The following is a 28,000-nucleotide window of genomic DNA, read 5'->3' as shown; positions in this document are numbered from 1 at the left end:
TCAGTGTGGAAGAAAGAAAAGCATAAAAAACAACACCACCCGGCATGTAGAGGAATGTTGGTAGAACATATATCCATGCTGCTGCATGATTGTGGCTGTGTGCGCATGCTGCTGGTTGTGTGTTTTCTGCCCGGGACGCTCGTGTATAGCCTTGTGTACGTCACACATCACGCAAATCATGATTTTGCTATGTTTGAGTAAAAGGCATGGGGCAGTGTGTTTGTTTGCAAGTGTGCAAAAAAAAAAAAACAAACCCTCCCAGAGCATACCTTTCCTATGATACTCTACACCCAACACCGGTGAGGTTGGTATCACATGTACGCAATGCACAATATGTTCATGTGTATATGGGTTTTGCCTTGGATGTAAACAAATCCGATTTGACAAGTAAAGCAAAGCCGCGCTCATGATGCAAACTCTAGATTTTGTTGACACCATGAAATGAAACTCAATGACCTGTTTTGAGAGTGATTTTGAAGAAAAAAAAATCAATTACAAATACCGTCCTTATGAACATTCTCGATTTTTTCTGTCAGCTGGCCACAGACAATCTGTCAAATGATTTCTTGCCGTTGACAAGCATTTTCCTATTTCCTTCCCAATGTCCATTTATTAGTTTTTGTTTCTTTTCGTACCAAGAGCTTATTGAATCAAGTAATTAACACACTAATAACAACTTTTCCTTACCTTTCCAGGCGGTATCCACACAACACACTGTTGAATCCTACCCGTGAATGGATCGGTGTCCCATCGAAACGCGTGATAAAGCTTTCCGAGACCCGTTTTTGGACGGTGTGAATAGGTTCTTGTGTTAAGTCGTGTGTGGGGAGGTTCGATTCATTTTTGTTTTCTCTACCACCTTTCGGTACGAATTAACGCAGGTGAGACGGATCAAAAGTATGAGTGTTGTCAGAGCGTACTACGATTGTTGAATGTCAACTACACTTTGACAGAGGGCGTGTTGACGCCAAAACAAAACAAAAAAAAGCGAGAAACAGAGCAGCAAAGCCGTATTTGCAATGGAATAATAGGTGCTAGGCCGTGCGTAAAAGTGTTTTAAAGAAAGTGAAAACCAACGTTGGAAAAGGGTAACGTTTTATAGGAGGAAAAAAGAGACACGACATTGCGGTAAAAAGAGGTGTGCTAAAGAGTTTGATTGTGCGTATCTATCTAGTGTCGTTGCTCGAAGGTGGAGTTGATAAGGCATTTGGCATTACACGAGCAGTGTGAAGGATAAGAGGAGTGAAAGAAACCCGGAAAGAAACGATTACGCGCCAAAATGTGTGCAGCGCAGACAAATGCTCCGGCCAGTTTTAATTACGCGTGGGGCTTCCAGGAGAACCAGCGGTCCGACTCGGTGGTGGAGATCAGTCCAAACATCAACTACACTGTCGGCGATGGAACGGGCGCGGTACGTTACTTTACTTCATTCACCCTTTTCTCTATGTTAAAGCAGCGTAGGATCGTAGTGCTTATATTTTTGTTTCGTTTTGTATCTGTTTCGTCTTGTAAAATCGTCCTTTTTGTGCTTAAAACACCAGTTCATACAATCACTGTAAAGCGTTGTGTTTAGAAGAAACTGTTCAATGATTACATTGTTTGTTCGAAAAATGTAACCAACACCCCATCCGCGGCACACTAGATCCAAGGTGGGTGGAAACAGCTGAACAGAAAAGGATCGATTGTTCTTTCTATTTAGGGAGGCTTGAGATACCTGTATGAGAGGCAAGTCAATCCATATCTTGAACATACACTGATGATCGGAACTGTGACTATTTTGTGTTGCAGAAGCTTACCCAGCGAAAGAAGAAAATTATATGTCAAGGAAGCCAGAAATGGCCACCCAAAACTTCCTGACATCTTAGTTGCTGTTGGACCTGTGACCGACCCGGTAGCGGCGCTAGTCTTCGCACGCCAGGGAACGGGTATCAAACCCTGTTCGAGAACGTCCTTTCGTATGCAGAATTTACTATCCAGCAATGGGTAAAATCAAGACATCAATGAAAGCCAGTAACGGCAGGCAAAGACCTCTCAAGATTGTAGAGCCAAATAAGCCATAAAACTAGAACTTTATTGTTACTATCACTTAAAAATCAGATGAATTTATCACAACCACGCAGTCAAACGAATGCTGGCAGAAAACCCATATTTGACACTGATGAAAAGATGTTGAAATCATAAAAATGTATCAAAATGTTATGTTCTCATTTAAAGTTACTTTCGGTTGGATTCAATGGGAAGTTGAAATGTTCACGTTTCAACTCATATTATTTCCTATGGTATTTAACTGTTTCTTTTCTAAAGTATCCGGATCGCCAACACTTTAAGCTATTAATCCTCGGTCCCCGACAGTGCAGGACTAGCTATCCAGCTGGGATGTTAAGTAAAGCAAACCAATCATTACAAACCTCTTGAGGTTGGAGTACTAAAGAACGAAAAGAAGACTTGAAGATTGGGTCACACAGCTGACTTTCAAGAAGCGGGTGTTGGTGGTTAGGTCCACTCTGCCGATGTGACAAGGTACCTGCTTAACTGCAGTGATAGTGACTTGAAGGTGAGTTGGGTGCGACTATCTCCCTCACCTAGGGAATGCATGTACAAGAACATACCGGGGAAGGATTGGTACACCTTACACATTGTCTCTAGAATCCTGGAAAATCCATATTTGGTCTAATACAGTCATCATTTCTGAAACTGTTTACTTGCTGAAAAGCCAGGACATACGACATACGTCACACTATATCCACCTGATGCTATTCTCCTTCCCATGTGGCGGAAGACAATCCGATTCCACCAAGACCACTGCGACTGATGCTTTATCCTGACGACGTATCAGTCCCATAGCCAAGTGGTGTGCGCCATGGGGGTAATCATTATGCTACAGGGGCCGGTAAGCGTGTAAGGATATCCTCCAAGGGTTGATGTTGTTTTGGTACTGTTGGTGTTGGTAGTAGTAGTAGTAGTAGCAGCGGTTGCTGCTTCCCCTTGCGATCAAACCCACTTTATTGGTGAAAAGTGTGTGTTGCGTTGTCGTTGTGCGTGTACGACATCTCACTTTTGTGCAAAAAATCCCGAAAGGTACAGCATAAAACCCTCCCTGCTGATGCTTCGTGCATAATCGACGTGTCTCTCTCTCGCTTGCTTAACCACCACCATAACATGGTTCACCCCATACCGTCGTGTTAGGAGGAATGTATTGGAATGACAGCCACCGTCCGTGGGCAGAGACACGGTGTGTGAGTGTACGAACGAACACACAACGAGACAACGGGTGCTATGAGTTGCAACATACTACAACATAGCGCGCGCATAACCACCACCACCACATCAATCCTTACCGACCTTTCTTGGCGGCCCCAGGTTCGATGCGTGTGTCCGGGAAGTTTGTTTTCATCGTGATGATGCGTGGCGCGCTTGACTGCTGATACACACAACTACACCATCCACCCGGTGGCGCCATGCATTTTAACGTTCGTGCTGCTTCCCCATACATTGCGAGCGTGCGTGCGTGTGTGTCTTCTCTTAGGCTCTTGGCCCGGCGCTTGGCTATCCCGGCGTGTTGCACAGCTTTACTGTACTCTATCCGGTACTATTTCTCTACCATCACATCGGTGTATCCGCGCTTTAATACCACCCCACACTTATTATATCGAGACACAAGCGCTCGAGAGCCCCTTCGCGGGATGGGTGTGTTTTCGTTCCTTCACACGCGTGTTTAATTTGCGCGCACCGCTCCTGTGTGGGGTCGTGATGTTGCTATGTGTGATGATCGTTCATGTCGTTGTTACACACTCTCGGGACTCCGTGGATCAGATGTTTTCGTTGCTTTTTTCTCGCTCCTTGCTGGTGTGTTTGTGGAAAGTTCAAAAGCGGGGCGCCTTCTTGGTTGTTTGTTTTGATTATCATCTTTCCTGTATCTAGTTACCTTTGGTCTAGGCGTTGAGTCACAACACAACAAGGGTTATTCAAGCGTTTTTCTTCAAAACTTCTTCCTCTTGAGGTTAAAAAAGGCTAAATATTTGAATATTTCATCTGACTTACAAACAAATGGTAGTATTTCAAGTAATCACTACACTATACCATCACTACGCTGTGAAATAATGCAGTCTGTTGCACAACCTGTTTCAAATAACCTTGAGCCACACCATCTGGTGGCAACTTGATGTTCTTGTCAAATGGTTGACAAGGTCGACTACCAAGCTCTACTATAGCAGGCACTGGCTGAGAATGACTTCGTCTTCTTCTTAGCTTAACGATCTTCTAAGGTCAGGCCGGTCATTGAAAGACTTACTAGCACTTGTTGAGATCACGCAGTTGGACAATTCAAATCCTCACACATCGAGTGAACGATCCCGAATGTGATTTGAACTCCAGTCCAACCATCTGAAGACTAGGGCCACTGTCGCCTACTCCGTCGTACCGCCCCGGTATGAATGAACTCATTCTTAATTAAAGCAGCTGAGATATAGCTTTTACTCCAAGAATAAAGGGACATTCTTTCTCCTCTTTCGGCGCTATGGTGTACGTGCCACCACCACCACATGGTTCCTTGCGTGTGTGTTTCCGTTGTAGCCCCTTTAAAAAGACTGCTGCTGTGTGTAGATTGTTCCACGTTTGACACACAGAGAGACACGCCGAGCCTTTTTCGGGCACAAGTACGGCGAGGACGACACACACAGCAAAAAAAAGGATACACTTTCGCTCTTTTATCCTTGCTTGTGGCTGTGTGCTGTATGTGGTGGGCGCACACACTTCCTTTCGGCGACGTAGAGTAGTGTGTATAGGGAAGAGTGTTGTACCCTGTCGTACCCTTACCAGTACACACAGACACACACACGAGTACGTGTGTACCCGTGTGAAAAAAGGGAGCTTTAAATTTGGGCATTTGCTTTTGCGCTGGTGTGTAATAATATTTCTTCCTTTTTCGTATGATATTTTTGGAATCAAACCATCGATGTGTGTGTGTGTGTGCGTTTGTATGGTATATCTGCGTATATCCAACATGCACGTGTTTGGATGTGCGTGCGTGTGTGTGTGTGCATCACCTTCTAATAATGATGTTGTGTTGGAGAGGAGAAGACAAGTGGTAGTATTATGGTGCACCAGGGAAGTATGGAGGGTGGTTTTGGTGGTGGTGTTTATGCGATGCTGCCGTCGCTTGTCTCTTTTAGAGCCGGCTGTGTACACAGCAGGCCGTGTGTGTGTCTATAGTTGTTTTGTTTTGGAAACAGGTTGTTTGACACAGACGAGCGGGCGAAAGCATGGGGTGTATATGCGCGCACTTTAACAAAAAGAGCAGACCACACACTACCAGCAGCTTACCATCAAGGGGGTGGGTTTGTGTTTTGGCACACGCCACTGCTGCGTGCGTATATGTGTGTAGTGTGTAACAACCAGCACAGCAAGGCGAGCACCACATCGGCCTCCACTGTCTGGCAATCGTACATGGGTTGATCTCTCTGTGCACAATCCAATCCCCCTCAACAACATCTCCAACAAGTGCATGGTGTGTATAGTGTGTGTTGTTGGCTATGTTGGTGGATTGCTTCGGTGCCCCGGTGTCCTCTGCTAGTGTGCGATGATGGGGAGGAGGTCTCGAACATACACTACACCCTATCCTCGCGCCCGGAGTGTGCCGATGGTGACCACCGGGTGTGGAAACTCATACACAACCGGCGCAACGACGGCTACTTGCCTACTGCTGCCTGCTGCTGTTGCTAGCATGCTATAGTTTGGTGTGTTTCTTGCTGTTGTTGTTGTCTGCTAGCTGTCCACCGTGATGGTTCGCGCGGTGCCTGCTATACTGTTGCTCCTACTCTGGCTTAGCTGAAGTGTTACTTCAAGTTAAAACAAAACTGTGTCAGCAAGGCTAACCTCAGATTAGTGAAATTTTGATTAGAGCGTGTGGAGCGTTCGTCATCACCATGGTGGCGTGTGTGCGGTGGTTGAGTGATGGTTGCTATACATCCGAGACACCTCTCTAGAGCAAAATCCTTGATTAATGGGCCCTTCCTGTGGAGAGAGCACTAACAATAGAGTTAGAGGTATTGGAGGTAGTTGCTGCAGTAACAGTAGTAGCAGCTGAAAAGCCTCTACAGCGAGCGAGTCCATCAATCACAAGCGGATGTGTGTGTTGTTAGCCTAAAGTGTTAACAGAAAACGGGGTTGAGAGCTGTTGTGCCATACCCTTTGGAGCAGATTGCGTCACCAACGCCTGAACCTGAGCGGGTTCAGTTGGGGGATGCGTTCAGAATTCGATTTACTCGAAGAAGATTCTTAATTAGAGCTTCTGTCCGAAACAGTGTGTCTATATGGAATCTATGAAATCCACTAGGCGCCTCTTGCATAATCATAGTCCGCAGCGACTACTGTGACTCAAATGCACAGAGTGGAAGGCTGATTGCGTCACACAAGCTCTTGATTCTCGCGGGGCGTCTGTATGCCGAAAAATACATAAAACTGTATTATTTTCAAAAGTTTCTCTATCTCACCATGATGAAAACGAAATCATACTGTAAAAATGAAGCTCACAATGACACGTTTTTTCGAAAAATGTCTCAAATAAGCTTTTTTCGCTTGCGTTTGAACAAAATCCAAGATGGCTGCTTTTCATCAAGCTGTGAAAACGGCCTGCTGCTGCTTACCAAATCAATATTAGGGTGTGTGCGTGTAGCAACCCTGTCGGTATACACTGAACGAGTAAGATAGAGAGAGAGAACGAAAGAGAGCAAACGGGTCGGTTATATATAAAGCAGCTCCTGGTATGTGTGCGAGCGAGCTCTGTTGGGAATGTATATAACCACATCATCATCATTAGCTTACGACGTAATTTTTCTGCATTTGAATCACCCTGTAGAAAATACAAACACACGCGCAAACGGCGTTAGCTTAGAATTTACAGAAGCATTTTAGCGGGATGTTGACTTGCTGTTGCTGTGTGTTTGCTTCAATTTAGAATATTAATTATAAGCAATTGACTGTTTTAATGGACTATAATAGAAGGGATAACACAGACTCTCCATTAGTTTGACGCGACCAAACTATTAAGTTAACTTCATAAGAATGAATCTGGTAATCCCACTGTTGCCAGTCTAATTAGCATTGGTGTGGTAAAGACGTGACTTCTAAACCCCTTTTTTCGACTATTTGAAGTGGAGGACTCAGTAGCTCAACGTTCATCGTGGTTAAGGAAAACGCCACCCCGCTGCTTCTTATTTTTGTATTTGCATCGCTGGTAGCCTGAAGCCGGGGAAAGAGTTTGAGGTTAGGAGGAAACGGAAACAGAAACACACACATATATATGAGAGGTACGCGCTGTTGAAACACGGTAGAGCTGTGTTCGAAATGCGTATGCTACGTTGCCGTTGTGTGCGAGCGTTTCTTTCCTTCTCTTTCGTTTGACGTTTCATAGACTCTCTCGCTCCCTCCTGCTTGGTCCATCGATGTTTCACGCGTTCTGCGCATGATCGCGCATCCCCGGAGTGGTGTGAAGAGAGCGGCATCATCATCGCACCTTTTTTACAGAACATATAGTGTGATCTCTTTCTCACATGTGCTGTAGCACATTTCGTGAGCTGTTTCTAGGCATAGACCAGCATACAGTTTTTGCCGTTTTTTTTCCTTTGGTTTAGTGCGGTGCATAGAATTGCATAGTATAGGAGAACGTGGAGGAGTTCTGTGCCCTGCATGTGCCACTGCTGGCAACTCTTCTCCTAGACTCCTAACTGATCAATCTTACGCGCGCTTCAGGTTCAAGAGTTAATATGGGTAGGAGATGGTGATGTAATGGAAAGGAAGCCTTAGAAAATGCCTTCTTTAAATTGATTTCGATTGACAGTAGATAGAATTCATGAAGGAAATTTTTTGATTGAGCTAATAAGTCTTTATTATTATGCACTTTTTCCTTCCAGACAGGAAAAGCGTAAACACCAAGTCTTGAACTCTTCCTTGTACAAACGCACACACGCGTGTCTCTATGTATAGTGCCAATTTTAAAACACACGTGCTATGCATGTGAGTAGCAGCCACCTTGCGTCCCCATTGTGGAATTCTCTGTATGTGTGATGATGTAAAAATTCCATGTATGTGGCTGTATGTGTGTTCGATGTCTCTAGTCAGATTTCGGCGGGAAAAGCTTTGCGCAATATTAGATTTGCAATTCTGATCAGGTTAACACGTGACCTCTTCTTCCTCTGCTTCCTTCTTCTAAAATCCCCAACCAGAAGATGTATCAATTTCGAGAATTCAATTTTGAAACGTCCTTTTCAATCCAAAAAAAAAAACCGCAATATTACTTTCCGCTCGTTGCAAAATGCAATTTATTTTCGCCAGAGTAGCGAGTGGTGGTGGTGCTTATGATGTTGTGCCTGTGTTGCGTCATGTGCTGCCAGAGAACACAAATTGTGCCACCTCCATCGCGTCATCCCGATCCCATGGAGATATGGTCGTTGGCTGTTATGCCTTTCGGTGTAGAAACGTGAGCCGCTCGTGACTATCGGTTAGTTGGTGGGTTTTTCCATCCGTGCATCACCACTGGGATTGGTCCAACGGCTGGGCAACGTTTGTTAAGTGGTAGAGGACGTAGGAAGAAGAAAGAAGGAAAGGAAAGTTAGTTGCAACTAACGAGCGTTTGTACTGAAATTGCCAGGGTGTAAGTACTGAGCTAAGCTTCGTTTCTCGGTTGAAACACTGCTCCATAGAATAGGCAGCAAGGTTGTGTGTTGATGGGCATATGCAGCAAAGCATCATGCGGTGATACATTTTTTACATAGCGTTTTGGTAGCTTGGAATAGGCCACATTTATTTTTTTGACATTTGAGTCGTGTGCAGTAATTTGTAATGTGTGCCATAAACCCTCAATAAGAATTCATATCAACTGGGGCGTTTTATGATAAATATTGTTTCATCGCTCTGTAATTTAGGTCCGTATTTTGAGTTAGAAAAGTAGCATCAGATGTGCTAATAGGCTTATCGTAAATGTCGGCAAAAGGTAGCTTTAATACTTTATCATTGTAAGCTGTATGGTTTTCCACAATGCATGACAATGTTTCGAATCACTTTACTTCATGATGACGACAAGGTGCTAGTCAGCAGACTGACCTGGGCAGTTGGCAAACGTCAGTGAGGAAGCACGCGCGGCGCCTTATGCTAATGGGGATTCCATTAGCATAACGCTCCCGTCTGGTGGATCCCGGGAATTGTATGGGAACCATTAGGTTCCAGTTTCTTGTTGCGCTAGTTTTGTTGTTGAGGGTTTTGGAAGTGGGAAATTCTTTCAGTTGTCTCGCTTCACGTAATTATGTCGCCGTGTTGCTTCTTGTCCTGTGAGCGTTCGCTTGCAAAACTGAGCTCAACATGGTTCGGTGGTGGTGTCATCGTTATTGTTGCGGTTCCGAACATAATTTTGCCTGAAGCATAGATTGTCTTAGGGGGCAAATTTAGCATCTAACAACGGCGCTCGTTAGTGGGTAATTATGTTTTTTTTCTTCGAATTATTATTACTCAATTTCGAGAAAATAAGTCAATAGTTGTTAAAATTGAAAGCATGCGTATATCGCCTGAATTTATGCAATCATTATTTCAAACATCTTTTTTGAGAATCATCAGAAGGTTAGTCGTGACAAAGTCGATTAACGTTGTTTGACATATTTGCATTGCATACCTTCAGGCGCACATAATCATGACAATGCTCAGTCTTTGATGCGAACAACTTGCACGAATCCATATGCTATTGTCGTAATTGCATATACGCTTCACAGGTATCATGCACCTTCATAAACCTGACATGTTTACAATTCTCTCTTCTCCATTCGAAATACTTTCCTACCGAGCTACAGCTTAAAATTGAAAACCTGTTCAGTTGAGAGTTGAGGATGGTGATGGAAACATTGGATTCTCTTTCAACCTTCCCACTTTAGGGACAATATTCTCCCCCCAAAAAAAGAGGATCAAAAGCTAACCACATTCTCATGGTTTGCTGATAGAGATGGTTGGAACACGTTGCGTGTCGGTCGCAAGCTCCGAAAGTGAAGAATTGCATGGAGTCGACGGTGCTCCGTATATGCATACACACATGCCCTGAAACACTGGTCCCAAGGTACCCAAGTCTTATTGTTTTTTTTTGTCTTTTTCAATTGCTCGGCAAAAACATGAAGGCGGCTTCTTAGTTCCCGCTGTTGTGTTGTGTCCCTTGGCGAAGGGACTTTGTTCTACCATTTTTTGTGGTGGAAGAAGAAAGGAATTCTCTCAGTTCGCTTCTTTCGGTATTTTTTTTTTCAATGATGCATTCGGAATTGCATTTGACGTTGCTGCTGTTACTTCTCCTGTCATTTCTGCGCTTGGAAGCGGAAAAATGAAAAACAGTGCTCAAAAATTTAATTCGTTTTTTAGTGTTTAAGTTTTCTTCTGTTCTTTACATTGTGCCCTTCGCCGGCTGGCTGTTTTTTTTCCTGGCGAACAATATTAATTTTTATAATAAAAATAAATGTACAACATTTTCTTAATTTTACAAAAAAAAAGTAATAAAACTGATATGATTTAGAACAAAGAACTTTGAGTGCCCTTAGTAAATATGGCAAAAGGAGGAAAATGATTATAATCTCTTTTTTTCTTACCCTCCTAATCTGTTCGTCTAAAGCTCAAATAATATCCCGTTCGGAACCATTTGTTCACCCAAGCCATCCATCTACATCCGATCGGATTTTGTATCTGAACCACCGGGTAAGCTTTTAGAAGGGTAGAAGAGTTTACGAAGCTAAAGGATTTTGATTTCCATACATCAGCATAAATCGCTTTTTCTTTCCTGTTCAGACAGACAACACACGCGAAACAGCGAAGAGAATTAACTCCATGTATGGCTGGTTTTGCCTATAATCCACATACGCGTATGGTATGCGAATAACAATAAGGAGATGGAAACCCGACAGCCAGCGATTGGTTAATGTTATTCCTGCCGATGGACGTGTCGTACCTTACGAATTGCAGATTTCATGCCCAACATCACCTTTCCTCGACCATTTTGATGCGTCTCCGGTTTGGGATGTGTTTTTTTTTGTCCCCCAAAACAAGAGATTGAGTGGCTTCTGTATCTCAACTGAATTTCATGAGATTATCTTTTTAAATCTTAAAAGATTAGACACAAAACATCTTTCAAGTCAATGTTGGTTCATAATCTACTCCACCAACATTCCGTAACTTCGAAAGTAACCTTCAAGGTGCCCTATTTAAGGTTTCCTCTAGCCACCAACACAGACAACACAGTGTTGCATCATAGACATTAGGTCAAGTTCTTGGACGATGACTATAAAATTATTGACGCACAGTTGTGATATCTTTTGCAGCTCCCTAACGTTCTAAAGGTCAGTCAGAAGACCTATAAGCGTATGTGTTGGAATCGAAGCTTTAGCGTGCATCTCTTTTACATTTCTAACACGGCTAGTGACGTCAGTGTAAATGACGTCTCTGATGTGAGAATTGCATTCTGAACGGATACATTGCAGTTGTTTATTTACATACAGATGTTCGAATGTAACCTTCACATTGTATGCAAAATTGTAAGGTTATTTATGGTAGTGGATTGACCTAAGTAGAGTGATTAAAATTTTCAATTTGTTTTACGAATAAAGTCTTATCGATTTCTTGTAGAGCATCCAAAATGTTGGATTCTACAAGCGCGAACTAAAGCAGAAACGCTGCTAGCGATTGCTAGACTGTTTGACAGAAGTTGGCTAAACATATGCAGACTTGTTCATCAGCGACCCGTTAACATATTTGATAAATTCTTTCATTTTATCTCAACCAGCCTGAACAGTTCACGACTCGGCTTAAGCTTCTCTTGAGCTCTGTCTCAGAAGAAACCATGCAGAGATAGAAAAGATGTATAAAACCTCACATTACTCAGATTATGAGGCAGAGATCCATCCCAAAAAAGCTTACACACAGACACAGCTGTGTGTGGTGTCTCTCTTTCAACAACAACCCTCCTTGACCAAAACCAAAACAACATAAAAGCGGCACCACCGGCAGCACTCCGCGTGGCATTGCTGTGGTATGCGGAATGTTGTAGCCTAGCGGTACGATTGAAGAATGCGTACTGCACTGCAACGAGGGCCACACGTGTGTGTGTGTGTGCGTCTAGAAGTAAAGGTGTGCGTTTGGTGAAAGATGAAGACGTCCGGCATTTAAAAGGTGACGCTGGTGGCTGGTACTGAAAACACGCGTGTGCGTCACGGTGTAAACATAGCACCCTGCAAGGGTGGTGGTAGAAAGTAGAGTGTTTGGTGCGTAACAGTATGCAACACACCGCGACCGTACACCACAAGCCAAGTTCTTATGCTTGTGTAGTCTCTCGCGTCGTCTTATGATTCGGTGTGTGTTTGTGTGTGTGTGTGTCTGCAGGAATCACACTGGGGTGTAGGATTTTGTAAGGTCAGCCATCGGGTGTTAGAGGCAGTGATGCAATCCAGTCAGCCGTGCTAGAAGAGCATGGAGTAGGCGCGGTAGAGTGTGGGTTTGTTTACTAACAAATCAATTGTGCGTCTGTGGCTTTGACAGATAGCAAACACTTGCTCATGTTTGCACAATCGAGAGGATGCTCTAATTTTTAAAAAATATTTAGTAGTAAAACTTTTTTCCGTAATTAATGTTTGTGTGGAATTTCTGTACATAAACAGGAGGACACAACCAAGCAGACACAAAAACACGTGCTGCCGTCGCACACACCGCGTCACTGTGCCGGGTGCGTGCGTGTGTATGTGTGTGCGGGTATGTTCCGCACATCAAAGTATGGAATTGGCTTTGATTGAGTTTATACATGCGTGCGTATATTGATACAAAAGGGCCTCCAAAAGGGGGATGGAAAATGATTGCGCCGGTGAGGATTTTTATGTGATAGTAAAGTAGACGCTTCCATTCTTTCACCCAATGTGTGTGTGTGAGCAATTGCATAAATGTTTGTTTGTATTACGGAGGCAAAACTGTTACCGGTGGCGCTAACACACACTTGTTGTTTACCTACAAAACACGGTACGAAAAATAAAACAAAAGCAACACTGCAATTGAACTTGAACTTGGCATTGAGTAACCAACTGCATTTTTTTTTTTTAGTGGTCTAAAAGAGCTCCAAGTCGAATGATGCATCATGAAGATTTGAGGTTTTTTTTTTTATTACGATTTTACTATCAAACTCGGAAACAATGAACCATCGAAAAAAAAGAGGCAACATTTGTATCCTTCAATCGTTCTTCAAAAAATGTAAATTAATTCTCTGATAATGGAGGGTTTGTCGGTGTTTGAATGACGTCAATGTATCTCGGGTAGTTGCGTTGATATTTTCGAGGTTAAATAAAATCCTCTAGATTCTTGTGTAGAATCTAGGTGGTCCGGTGGTTGAGGTGACAGCGGAGTCGGTCTTCACACGGCAGAAATGGGGGTACAAATCCGGACTCATTTCCCCACAGTAAGGACTACGTGGCATCAATAAATTTAATAAGCCATTCGATGGTCGACTTTTCCTTAGCTTAGCTGAAATTTAAGCCAAGTCTCTAGATTTAACATGAAGGAACTTAAAATGCAATATCTGTATCATCAGAATTCTCTTTACCGTCAACTCTTATTGGATATCTTGAATGACGTGGCCATGTCTTCTACCGTCAGTCAGCCACCGATTGGAAGAAATTAACTCAATAAATTGAACTTTATTCCCTCCCCACTAATTGATGATCGCCAGACCGAATAGAGGACGTATTTGACAAATGATGATGGCACTGCAAAAGGTCCTCTCTACCGTGGTTGACAGCGTTTCCCCGACTGTGAGTGCAATGTTAGAAATTATAAATTGGCACCGCCGCCACCACCACTAGGGGCGAATATCGTTGTTCGGGGTACGATTACTCAATCGATTGTGCACGTTTGAGATCTGCAAAAGATCTCCGCGATCAAGATTAATACGATCAAGTCTTGACTCTAGACATGGTGCTCTGGGGATGCTCCAAAGCAGGGGAAAATGCAACAGCCGACCAATATTTCAACGAGAAAGGGTGTCGAGTTTGAATTGAACTGAAAATTGATAGTTACAGTGAAGGTTACGTCACAGTCGAGGAAGGCGCAGATACAAGCACAGGCAACTGCCGCTACCGATGGACCGTTATGAACGCGTTTGGCATGATTTCAATATGATCTTTGCAACCTTCCATTGCTTTTAGAGGTCTGTTTCCATTGGCTTTAGATCAAATGCCATTGTGGAGGGACCGTTTGGGGTTTATTTATGCTCATTAATATGCAGGTTTTATTTGCGGTAGGAGCTTTAAAATTAAATACAACTGATGTAAAAGTTGTAAAATAATTAAGCTTCATTTTGAATAATATAGCTTCAAATAATAAAAAATAAAAAATAATAAATTTCTTGGTGTAATACTACGTCAAGCTCGTGGCTTCCTGTCGGTAGTTAAAATTTATTTTGTTGTGTAATTGTAGCCACAAAAACCCCATCACCCAGCCAAGCTTTCTTTCCATTTTATTTATAAACAAAAGGAATTAAACTTTGTGTTTTGCATGATGTTTTTACATAAGCAAAAGAAAAAAAAGACTTAAGAAGATTTGTTACATCTTCGTTGTGTTTTTTACGAGATTTTTGAACGAAATGGAATTGAACCATTTTTTGTCACAAAACAAGAAATAAGTTTTTTACAAAGAATGTTAAAATTCTAGACCATCGTAGCGAGTCCATGTATGCAATCATGTTCAATGAAACGATTTAACTTATGACATTCGTACTTATAAACTTACCACAAATTTTAATATACATATTGTACTAATAGTGAAATATCTCCATACTAGTTATACAACGCAATATAATGAGTCTTTCCGAACAGAATTGCTTATCGTTTGTAGTGTTTGTATATCAAACAAACCCAGCTAAGTGCTTGTGGAGAACACTAACAACATGTGGTTGAATGCATTCGATTGTGCCAGGAGGCTGTAGCAGCATCACGATTGGCTGCATAAAAACGGCAGCTCATAGGGTCATGTTGGAAGCTTAGTATATACTTTTTCTTTTGCTATTTCATCCGTTGAGTTCTTTTTTCTTAGTTGCACACAACCCGTGCAAATAATTATCATACTCATTTATGTGAGATTTGTGCCGGATGTGATGTGGTTGAATTTTGAAACAAAAGCGGTGTTAAGGGTACACATCATTCAGAAAGCTACCAGTGCTGCCTTTTAAGCATGTTCGTGTGGTTTATGTCGTTATTAACTCGTGCTTTAACTATGAGCAACACACGGGTGTCAAACAAGGCAGTTCATTATAATCGCTCGGCGGGATATTTTTGGGGCTCATGGAGAGAGAGAGAGAGGACGTATGTGGTCTGGATCGCGCCTGTAGCTTATCTAATGAGCTAAAGCGATAGGAAGAATATGTATGTGAGTTTTACATCTATATTTTTGCAAATAATCTCACAAAAAAGGTTGTGTTTTAAGGTATGCGCCTAAATGTATGCTTTTTTAAATAGTGCAGTGTTTGCAGACGTGGCTACCATCGTGTAGTTTGGATTCGTAAAATGGAATCATTCACCCAGGAAATAAACATTCCGAACCTTTTGAAACAATTCGCAACGTTAATCAACAACATACTTTCTTTATTCGGATTTTTGGTAGCCCGTGTCTAGTTCATGAAAGAGATGAAGCTCCAAAATGATATGTTGGTGGTATGTTTGGTGTTTTTCCCGCCAATTTCTCATGCTACACCCCGTGTTTTGGGTATGCGTTCGTATATTTCCGAATGGTGGTTCCTACACCACCTAACAAGCGCCATCAGGCGCCAGCAATGTTACCATCACCACCATAGCTTACTTATAGAGAGCGAGAGCCGTACTCATCGTGATGGTCCGATGTGTCTGATAATATTGATGATGGTAATACACCCCACTGCGCGCGGCTGCTCTTTTTCGGTGAGAGTGTGAAGTAGAGATGGAGGAGCTTTTGAAGCGGTATATGAGTGGACCAAACCGGTGTTCAATGGAGAGAGGTTGTGTTGGAAAACTCGTCGTTTTCCATGGCCACCCACCGGGTCCGGCTTGGTTGTTTTGTGTTGTGTCCTTCGAACCCCATGGTATGTGTGCTTACTACGGAAAAGGGTAGACAGAAAGGGGAAAGGAGAATCTCTATCGTACCTAACCGTCCTCACATTGTTCGCATACTTTGAAAGCATAATTTGTTTTCATTTTGTGTAGTCCGTCCGTCCGTGTGGATGTTTTTGACCGGGCAGAGATATGCCCTTGGTTCATGAATGAATTAATGGAAAAGTAGTGTAAAAATTCATCACATTGTGATTTATTTCATCACCCAAAAAAATAGCCTGTGACCTAAAAAGTCCCTTAAACGCCTAAATGTATGCAATCATGCTTCTTTTACTTCTTTATTTCAATATTCAAAGCTTCTACTTATCCTCTTTCTTAAAAAACAATATTAAACTTATCATGTAAATCTCATTGTTAATTTACCTGGTCTGCTTCGGGAACGGATGATATTGAATTCTTGGCTGAAATGTGTATTTTTTACAAAGAAAAATTGATTAACATTTTTGAATGTTTTTTTGTCCATCTTTCTCGCGCAACACGGTCATAAAAAAGGGGGATCAGCCAGTTCACGTTCGCTGCAGCTTTCCGAATTCCATTTACTTGTATCTTGCACCGCCAGATCAGGTTGCATTTTGCAGAAATGGTTTCGAAGGAGCAAGGAAGATTGTATTTTTTTGGCTGCGCGTTCCAAGAGGAAACCATGATGCTTCTTTTGGGGCGTTTTTAAGCTTTTTCCCGATAAGCAGATTGAATAGTTAAAGCTGTGAGCTGGGTTCGGATGGGTACGTAGAGAGAGAGAGAGAGAGAGAGTTAAGGCACCAGAAGACTAGTTTGAAACATACACCCATCCAAATTCACCGGATGGACGGATGAATTAATGAAGTTTTTGCCAGAGTTTAGATTGTCCCTGGTTCTTCCGGAGAGAGGGAAGAGTTTTTTGGGTTTGGGAAAGGTGAATCCGATATTCGCATCATCATTGGCATCAATTCCTCAATCTCTTCTGTTGTTACCTTTTGTATGTTGAATCCAGTCAAAGTCCACCTTTTTCCACCCTACACTCTCACACAGGGATAGATTTTTTTTGTTGTAACGAGCTTTTGTGTTGGAAACTGATGAAGGAATGATGATTGATTGGGCATGATTACGGATGATGCTCTTCTGGGTTAGCAGATTGCATCGTATTTCCATAATTTTCATAACCGTGTAAACTTTTCCATTACTATACTTTATGCTATGCTGGTTTATGGACGATACTGGAAAACTTCAGTCAAATAGAAGGGAAAAATGGATCATGTTTGTTTGTGATGAGGGATTCTCCGGTTACACATATTTTCCTTGTTCAAAACATCTTAATATTGAACGATAAACAAATGCTTAGCGAGTGATTCACAGTACGTCATTTCCTTATGGTCCCACCAAATGTAATTTTAAGGTCATATGTAACGATTCTTTTTGGCTTAACGACCTTTTAGGTCATGGAATGGCTAACTAGACTTGCCGATACCACGTAGTTGTATAGTTAGTCCTCCCATGTTTGTAATATGTTTGATGTGTTAAGATCTTATGACCAATTCTTTAACTCCAAAAAATTACAAACAAGCAACGAGAATAGCTCGAATATTATTTTATAATTTTCGACTTATTTACTTAATTAAAATGTCTATATTCAATATCCATATCGATATAAACCATCGCACATTGCATTCCGTTTCCGTATTCCGTGGTACCTGGTTGGTACTGATGGTGGTTCGGTGGTAGAGGAACTGACTTCTGACTAACTGCATAGAAATATCGACACTCAGAGACATGCTGAATGTTTTCTCTAGCCTGTGTATGTGTGTTTGTGTATGCTTAGTTGGCTGGACCGACAGCAACAACATAGGATGTGTGAGAGATCGTAAGCCACCGCCAATGCGTGTTTGTATGCTGTGTAAAGGGCAAACAAACTTGTTTTTAAATCTTATCCACCACACACCACCCAACTTCAAATCTTCCTTCTCTGTATGTGTGTTTGATGATTGTGTGGCTTATTTTTTTTCCGTTTGTTTGTAAACATATTTTCTAATGTGAGCGTGAGTAGGTGCTGTGAGGGTGATCAGCTGATTCTTCGATAAAAATAATAGAAAATAATCTTTGGAAGTGAATAAAATTTCAAAACTAGATCCCAATGACCGAGTGTTTTTGTTATGAGATAGTAATTCATATTAAATCAAATGAAGGGCAATAAAAATAAATTATTATTGAAGAAGAATCACTGACCATATGATCAATGAGTTGACCAATTTTTCAACGCAAAAAAAGGTTAACACTGTCTCACCGGGGACTGGGAAAAAATCGTCCTTGGCACAGCCAGCAGCAACCACCACCAGCAGCAGCATAATTCGCGCAATGTTCATTAACATTATTATGCTTTCTTCGGGGAAGATAAATACGCACGTGCACACTCACACATACACACGCGTGTATGTGTGAGTGTGTCTCTGTGTGTACGTGTGCGTGGTATTTTGATCATCAGCTGTTTTTGACATTTCATCCTGAATGAATGTTTGGAAAAGGTCGCAAACCACCAACACGTTGCAAAAGAAGCCGTGCCTTTACCTTGATATTTAAAACTGGTTCGACGGTGTGTGCAATCAGTGAAACAAAATTTTCTTTCGTAGTCAAAAATTTCATACTTTCATCGCTATTCCTTTTTTTAAATGTGTGTATTTCTTTTATGTATTATTTTTTTCTTTAATCTGGCATTATAAAATTGGATAAATAAAGTATTTAATATTGGTGTATCTTTTCATTTTATTTTAAAAAATGGCAATCATACTCATATACTAGAAATTAGGCTAACATAGGTAGAATTAGAGGTAGAATTCAAACACAAATGAAAATTTGTTACCTAAATTTATTATTAATAAAAAAAATCCATCATAGTCAATACTCATTGCAATGTTTTGCTTCTTTTTTCTTTCTCTTTTTCTCTATATTACTTCCAAAAACAATCGTCATCAAATTCTTCCACATCATATACCACATTTGAAATTTCGTCGTCCTGTCATCGTTCCGTTCTCGCTCATAATCCCGTCAACCCGTGCGAATGAAAAATTTAAATAAACATACATGCGCAACCACACAATCACACACATACACCAAAATGAACGCTTGTGTGTTGTGTGTGTGTGCTTATGTTGATGATGAAAACCCTCCCGAATATCCGGACTGCTGCAAATCGGCAAAAAAAAAACTAATCGGCACTGTTGAAAAATGGAACCTGTTGTGTCCTGCAACCTGGAACTGGCTGGCATTGGATTGAATCAAAAACCACTCGTTTCAAACATAATTCTGCGCCGTGATGATAATAAACACACACATACGTCGTGATCGTTGGCCAAAATTTACCACCCCAATCTGCATCATTTTCCCATCATCATCTGGCATGGAACTCAACTTTCGCGACTTCACCCGATTGTGTGGTGTGGTCCGTGTTGTCTTCTGTGTCCCGGCGCGGGGTGGAAAATGTTGTGTTGATTGTGCTGTGTGTGTGTGTGTGCGTTTAATGCGCTGGATTTCTCGCTGTTGTTTGCTCACGATTCATTATCGATCTTTGTATCATCATCTGCCGTGCCGTGTGCCCCCCACCTGCCTTCTGCCCTTCTACCCTTGTTGTGCCGTTTCGTGGACTAAAACAAACAGATGCCATACTTGCAGCTTCCGGACGGGGCTAGCATTTTGCTGAAGGATGGAAAGGGTGCGATCTCGCACGCCGGCAGCAAAGGCGTCCGGCGGATGATCCTCGTCAACGATGCGTCCGCGCTACCACAAGGAACGCAACGGTAAACCTTTTTTTTTGATGATGAGTTGTTACCGAATCCAGGGATGGTTTATAATATTTTTTTGTTTATTGTAGGATAATTACCACCGGCGGTACTGCGACAGCCGTCACTACGGGCCATGCGAAGAAACACGAAGTCATAAGTGAGCATTTGTCTATTTATTATATACGTCCATGCACGCACAGTTTTGTCGATTATTTGTTTTCATTGTTGCATGTAGTTTGTGTGGTTGTTTGCTTAAAAAAAAATGGGAAATGCACGAAATTGGGAATTAATGTATTACAGGGTTTACCAGGCTTTAGAACAATGTTGCTTTAAAATGATCGGAATTTGTGTTATCAATTAAAACAGCGTAGCTAAAATGATGTAATCGGAAAATGTGGTGCCTCTCAATACTGCAGAGTTCAAGCTAGTTTAATGCTACTTCCATGTTCTGGTAAACCTTGTAAAGAAGATAAAGCAAGGTTCTGTATTTTGAAAATATTGCATCGGCGACTAAAACTCGTCAGATTTTTGTAGTAATATCTTAATTTAGCTTAACAAGACACACAGTATTTCAACCAATTATGCTTAAAGACGTTTAATCAGATCTTAACAACTATTAGACATTAATGATAGTCCTACTTTTTCGTGGTGTTTTGTGGAGAGGATGGTGTTTTGTTGATATGTTTTGAAAGTAACAAATATTGTTTGATAAAAAATTCATCACTTACTTGTTGCTCCTAACAGAATACCGTTAAAAGACGATGCTCGATACAAATAAGATTCGGTATTAATAATCAAATTGTATGTTGAAAATTAAGAAGTCTTCGGATGCGTGGCAATGAAATTCACATTTACAGCATTTACCAATTCACTTGGCAATTTGAACGGTATTTTACGTCTTGATAAGTTTTTTCCATCTCTTTCCAGTAGGTCCATTCCATCCGAATGTGTTTTTAAAATACTGAAAAATATTAGTTTTTTCATATTTCATCTGGTTTTAATATGACATTTATGTTGAAAATCATATGGAAGGATTAAAAATTGAAGGATTGACCACGTAAATACTGTATATCTAGGTCCAATGATTTAAAGTTGGTAATAAACGAATGGTTTTCCGATTACATTTCCCATTTATTACATTTTGTTACCCTACATTCCACTGGGGGAATGGGTGTGCGATGTGGGCCATCCGTCGTAGTGTCGTGATAGTTATTTTATCATCACCATTTCACCGTTCACACCGCGAAACGAAAAACACTATCGATTTACTACTAGCACAATTCGAATGCGTATTTTCCTTGCCTGCGAGCAATAAAACAGCAAGATTAATGCGATGTGTGATATGTGCGCTACACGAATGTAATCTTATCTCCGCGAAACCATTCACTTCCCGTCTAATGCACATTAATCGTGGTTCGTTTTTTTTGTACGCTTTCCATTTCGTTTGAAACTATTTTCGATCAATAATTCGTATCTATATAGCACGTTGCAGTTAGTAATGCACTGCATTTAGAATTATTCCATTTAATTTCTACTCATAGTGTGTAATGTGTGTGATTATTTGTAGTAACTAACCTATATGATTTTATTTATTTTTACCTAACAAACACTACTAACCAAAATTTGGGCATTGAATGAAAACAAAAAAAAAACACGGAAAATCAATTAGATCAATCGAATACTACCACTCTAGCAAATGGCCAGATTGATACGAAGACAAAGGCGATCCTCACGACGGGCGGTGCCAGCGCGTTCATGTCACCGATCGGACCGATACAGCTAACGGCAGAGGAGTGCAATGATATATTGATGAAGCGGGCGGCTGCAGCAGTCGCTGCCAACAATCAGCACGCCATCACCAACAACAACGATGGTCAACATACCTGTAAGTGGTTTTATTTTTTGTTTCGGTTTAAATTCAAAAACATTCTTTTATCGTTATTGATGCATGTGAGGAATGTAAATTTTACATCGAAATTAAATTCGCCATAGCAGATGTTCTCGCTAGTAAAATTAAAACCTTGTTACAGCAATTTCAGTGCAAGTGCAGAAAGTAATCCAAGGGCTAGAGGAGGGCGACGATTCACAGGCCACCACCTCCAACCATCAGATGAAGATAGAACCAACGCTAAGCATTTCTCCTAAGCTCGAAGCAGTAGAAATGGATTATGTGAGTATCGATAACTGCAAAGGGACGAGACGGGTCAGGAAAAAACACACAGATGAGCATATTATGCGACAATACTTTTATTCAAGTAAACAGTGTTGCTAGAATGGTACTTTTGTGTGTTGCCTATTCTTTGCTGTAGCTTTGTATCTGACGCTTTTTACTTCGCTTCTATCCAACTAGAACGAATACGTCCAGCAGGAAGCAACCACGCCGACCCCGAACGTGGTCCCAAAGGAGCGTCCGTACTCGTGCGAGCAGTGCGGTAAATCGTTCCTCCTGAAGCATCATCTAACGACCCATGCGAGGGTTCACACCGGTGAGTAAAAGGGCAGCTGGTGGTAATTCTTTATCCGCAACCTGCTTTATTTATCCTTTTGCGTTGCTACTTATTGTAGGTGAACGGCCACACGTATGCGTCCACTGTGGCAAAGACTTTGCCCACAAGCACTGTCTGAACACACATCTGCTGCTGCACTCGACCGAGCGCCCGTACCAGTGTCAGGAGTGTAAGAAGAGCTTCACGCTCAAACATCACCTGTTGACACATTCGAGAGTACACTCGCGCGAACGGCCGTTCGTGTGCGATCAGTGCGGCCGATCGTTCCCGCTGAAGCGCCATCTGGTGACGCACAGCAAGTTCCACGCGGGTGAGCGGCCGTACGTGTGTGCGGACTGTGGGGAAAGCTTTGCCCAGGACGAACATCTCGTAATGCACTCCCGGTTCCATGGTTCGGTAAATCCGTTCCATTGTCGCGACTGTGGTGCTACGTTCCCGCGCAAATTTCAGCTGGTAAATCATGGCAAGATACACGGCCGTGTACCGCACTCGTGCACGCTTTGTGGCAAAGAGTTCCTCCAGAAGCGCACCCTAGCGGCACACATGAGGTGAGATGATAGAACCCTTGACTAGCTCGAGTTGTATACTAGAAGAAGGAAATTTAATGCTATTTTTCTGTCGATTCCTTCTAGAATCCATACCGGCGATCAGCCATTCCCGTGCATCGCGTGCGGTGAAGGGTTCCGCACCAAATCGGAACTGAACGCACACAACCGTCACACGCACAGTGGTGTAAATCCAAATTCGTCCAATACCACCATCATCACGACCAACTCGGTCGTGACGTCGAATGCCCAGCAACAGGCACAGGGACAACAGCAGCAACAGCAGCAGCAACAGCAACAACAGCAGCACCAACAGCAACACATCGAGGTGAAACAGATCCAACACTATCAGGGCCAACAGCAGCAGGTGCAGGATGTGTCGAACGGTAACATCATCACGACGATTGCTGCCACCGGCCAGGGATCGCCTGAAACATCGTCAAAGCCTCAGTACGCTTGTCGGGAGTGTGGCAGTGCGTTCAACAGTCGGGAAGCGTTGGCACTGCATCTGCGCCTTCATACCGGTGACAAGAGTCTCATGACCGATCTGTGTGCGCTGACCGCGGCAATACCGGGTCATCTGTTCCCGGCCGTTAATCAAGGTAGGTGGTAAATGACTTTGAATGCGCTACTTCTCAACGCAATATCTACAATATCGGGCTCATATGGCTGATTGTGTGATGGCATATATTAACAAAACGCGGATCTGCTAGGTTATATTAAGCCATTTTACTATACACTAGTGAGAATAAAAATATGCCATGCACTTCTAAATTCAAACAGGTGATTATGATGAGATCCTCCTTATCAGATGCAATCTTGATTCTAGAGCTTTTGTCAGCCAGCCCAATATGCAGGACTGTGTATTATATGTACATATGTGTACGCCTCCTCTGTCCATGAGGACGGTCATCCTCAAGACATGACCGAATTATCGAAGAGCTCGTCATTTTAGCGGCTTCTTCATTGTCGTTCCACACTGACAGAAGGCCAAAAATCATTCTGAACATCATCCTCTCGAACACGGCTAAGAAGAGCAATGGTTTGTCGATGTGTTCCGCTTGCTCGATGGTCTCAGGATGGAAAATGGTCTCCCAATTCATTAAATGTATGACAAGAGCTCACAGTTTATTATAAAATGTATGCAAATATTACAACTTTCTAAAGAGCCAAATTTGATTGGAAATTGATCATGCACCTAACATGTTTGCGCCTTGTTTTATTTATTTCCACTAGTGTATTGCTTACGCGTATACATTATTCAAACTGATAAACACCACTACTTACAAGCACTTTTCTCACTCATTATTCCGGGCCGGTGTGCTGTATGTTATTTCGTTTGTTTCATTAATTTCTTCACATATGTACATATTTTATTTTGTTTTTTTATGTTTTTTCTTCTCTTTTTTCATGATCTTCTACCACCACTACTACTACTACACTACCACTACTACTACTACTATTACTACTATTTAAATTACTATAACTACTAATAATTGTGTTTTAATATCACATTATTTAATTATGAATTATATATTTTTACTTTGGTGTGCTTTTATAATTTTGTTTTTAAATAATTAACCATTTTCATACGCTTCTTTTGATTTCATTTTTATAATTGATGCTTCTTTATCTTTCTTTTTAATCACTACATTCGTTTAAACGTGATATTGGTAAATTGTTTTGGATTCATTTGTATTAATTTCGGTTCCGTTAACCATTTTCTTCATTTATGTGTGTAATATGTTTGTAAAATCATTTTTTAAATCATCCCCTTTGCATCATCATCATCATCATCATCATTTTGTTTTACGTCGAGAAGAATTGAAAGTAGAGTACCCGATGGTTGGCAACGCGGTGAATGGCGATACGATCATGGCGACAAACCCCGTAATACAAAACTCTTCCTTTCCAGTACAAATAATTACCTCCTCGGGTCAGGTTGTGCAGCAGCTGCAACCCCAAAGCCCTCCCCAACAGCAGCAGCACCAGCAACAGCAGCAACTTCAACAGCAGGTAGTGCAGCAACATCAGGCCCAAACCGTAGTGCAACAGCAGCAACAAAACCAACAGCAACAGATTCAGCACCAGCAGCAGCAGCAACAACAGCAGCAGCAGCAACAGCAACAACACCAGCAACAGCAGCAGCAAAGTGTTGTCGTAGCACAAAACAAACCTAAATCCCACTACTGTACCCACTGTGGTAAGGGATTCGCTGCCAAGCACGGTCTAATGCTGCACAATCGCCGCCATCCGAACGGTGGCTGTACCGTACGAACGCACGTGTGCGAGTGCGGTAAGGCATTCTTCCAGAAGAACCACCTGATGCTTCACCAGCGTCAGCATCTGGAGCAGAACCAACGTACAGGCGGGGGAGCGGCTGGAGCCGGTGCGGGAGGTCAGGCTGGTCAGCAGCAGCAAGCGTCCGCCGGTCAGCAGCAGCTGGTTGTGGTAAGTCTAGCGCCTTCTGATCGGTTTATGTATTGTTGTTGTGAAGCAATAGGGTTTTAAAATATTGTAATTGTCCCTTGCAGATTCAAGCTACCAACCAGGAATCGATGGTGCAGCAACAGCAGCAGCAACAGGCAGCTGTAGCCGCCGCACAGCAACAGCAAGCGGCTGCTGCTGCCGCTGCCCAGCAGCAACATCAACTGCAGCAGCAGCAAGCACAGCAGCAAGCGGTAGCAGTGCAGCAGCAGCAGCAACAGCAGCAAGCCCAGCAGCAGCAAAACCAGAACAATCAGCATGCGATGCGCAATCTGGTGATTGCGAACCAGCCCGTGCAGGTATCTTATGTAAAGTTACATTGATGCTTCCCCTACACGAGTGTGTTGTTGTGGAACGTTTGAGGGAAAGATAGCTAGAGAGAGAGAGAGAACGATAGATAGGAAAAGAGCACGTAAGCAGCTTTCAAGTGAAGATAGTGCATGGAGCTGTAGTGTAAGTATATTTTGGAGAAGTATTTTAAACTAATGTTAGGACTCTAAATAATTTCGTGCAAATTTCTTGAAAGCTTTATTACGAAGAATTGATAACTCTTTCAATTTCCAAAGTATTTTATATCGTTGATTATTACTTATTCCTTTTTTTTTTTTGGCGAGAGAGAGGATTAAGGAGAGTAAAAAGAGAGGATTGTTCCCTGATTCACACGCTACTTTACATTACTCACAGGGTGATGTGATTCTGACGAGCTCTAGAGCTCTTTCGGGTTTTAGTAGTGTTTGAATTAGCTAAAACATCTGCCCGCAAGCCTTAGGGGATCGATCCAACTCACGTGTCTGGGCTCAATCCTGCCCATTTAACTCATACGCTCGAGTTAGCTCATCTAGCTTAGGTGCTTGAACTAGCTTTATCTAGGACAAATGTCAGAGCCAGCACTTCTAGCTAAGACGCTCGTGCCTAGCTCATTAATAGCTCGCGCTCACATGTTGACATTGAATCAATGGCAACAATGAAAGAATGTTTTGAGTTGAACTAGTAGGAGTAAACAGAAAAAATAATATTTTAAATATTGCCTGCCCTTGGTTGTGCATGTGTTTGTGTATGGGCTTTGCTAATCGTTTGATCGTTGAGAATGTGTTGGTATTAATCTCGACTTTGTGGCTTTCTTTTCCATTTTCTTATCTTTACTCCCGGTTCCGGCTAGGTACAGGTCCTGGAGGGTAACACGACCCAGGTAATCAAGTACGAGATCATTCACGACACGTCACGCCAGTCGAACGTTGAGTGAGAAGAGGCGATGCTCCGTATAACCAAACCGGACGGTACGGAGGAAATGAAGAAGGTATTCATACTGAAGAACGAGATGGGATGAAATTTGCTTCACAGTGGTGGCCCTGCTACTAGTGCCGCTGCTGTCGCCGCCGCCACCACAAATGCTGGCGGTGTGGTCGTCGCCCCTGCATCCCATTCCTCTTCCACCGTTACCTCCGGTGCTGGTGGTGGCACAGGCGAGATCGGGAAAGGCGTTCCTTCTTCTCATCAACACCATCATGCGTTGGTGGAGGGTACGGTTGAAAGCGGTGGTGGTGGAAGAGGAAGGGATGGGAATCATTATATGGTGGCGCAGCAGCATCATCACACAGCAGCATCAGCAGCGGTGGTAGTACCGGGTGTCATTGAGGAAACAAATGAAGACGATAAGAGTAGCATCATCATTAATCATCATCAGCAGCAACAGCATCAGCAACAACAACAGCATCATGCGTCCCAACCACACCATCATCACTACCAAACGCAACAGCATCATCAGCGTCAGCAGGAGGTGGTGGTTTCGGTGGGTCAGGCAGCGGCAAGCTTGATTTCGCCGAGCGATCATCATAACTATGCTGCAACCGTTACCGATACGCGGCTCGTATCGACTAGCACCAGCGCTACGTATCATACCTACCATCATCAGCAGCATCAGCATCATCATCAGCAACAACAGCAGCAGCACCATCATCACACTTCCGTCGTGACGCTCCAGTCCGGTGGAGTAACAACAGCGGGTGGTGGTGGCGCCATTGTGACTGACGGAAGTGGTGGTGGACAAGAGCAGCAGCATCTACAGGACGTTGTCGTTTCGACGGCTGGCATTGTAAAGCATGAGAAATTTTAAGGGCCAGAGGTGCAAAATGTTTATATGCAGTGTGTTTGCATATACAGCAGGTGAAAAAGCGAAAGAAGCGTTGTTTTTCTTTGCGAAGAATGATGTTTCTCGGTTTTTGCTAGACGTCGAATTTATATTCTATTTTTTATTGAGCTATTATTATCATTTGAGCTTTTATTCTTAACGCAAGCAGCAGGAAGAAAAAAAAAACACGTTTATTTCTTTATATAGGTTGTAAATTTTACAATATCCAGTGCTTTTAACGAAAAAAGATTCGAAAAGTCGCACGAAAAACACAAACGAACAGTGGTAGCAAAATAGGATAATAGTTTTCTTTTGCTCTTCTATCTTACTTATCATGAAAAATCTGTTAAATACTTACATTCTTTCAATTTTGTATATTTTTGGTTTTCTCTTTCATATTTTTTTTCTTTTTCATCGTTCAACAGTGTGCTGTAACATTGTTTCTTTG

General features: G+C 42.3%; 1 protein-coding gene across 5 annotated transcripts; it reads left to right on the top strand.

The window, feature by feature from the left end:
• Positions 1-1,227: 1,227 nt before the first annotated feature.
• Positions 1,228-26,756, top strand: LOC126567871 (zinc finger protein 420). Of its 5 annotated transcripts, none has more exons than XM_050224208.1 (11): positions 1,228-1,411; positions 19,776-19,900; positions 19,975-20,042; positions 21,579-21,770; positions 21,916-22,055; positions 22,236-22,371; positions 22,451-22,940; positions 23,025-23,539; positions 24,760-25,388; positions 25,472-25,732; positions 26,590-26,756. In XM_050224208.1, the coding sequence occupies exons 1-11, from the start codon at positions 1,280-1,282 to the stop codon at positions 26,665-26,667; spliced, it is 2,766 nt and encodes a 921-aa protein (XP_050080165.1). In that variant the 5' UTR covers positions 1,228-1,279; the 3' UTR covers positions 26,668-26,756. The 5 variants fall into 5 exon arrangements, with proteins under 5 accessions (XP_050080165.1, XP_050080166.1, XP_050080164.1 ...); XM_050224209.1 differs by having other exon boundaries at positions 19,761-19,900; positions 24,853-25,388; XM_050224207.1 differs by having other exon boundaries at positions 19,761-19,900; positions 25,472-25,723.
• The last annotated feature ends 1,244 nt before the right edge of the window (positions 26,757-28,000 follow it).

The sequence above is a fragment of the Anopheles maculipalpis genome, chromosome 2RL, assembly GCF_943734695.1.
Source record: "Anopheles maculipalpis chromosome 2RL, idAnoMacuDA_375_x, whole genome shotgun sequence".
NCBI classification, from domain to species: domain Eukaryota; kingdom Metazoa; phylum Arthropoda; class Insecta; order Diptera; family Culicidae; genus Anopheles; species Anopheles maculipalpis.
This window is presented reverse-complemented; position numbering and strand designations above follow the sequence as displayed.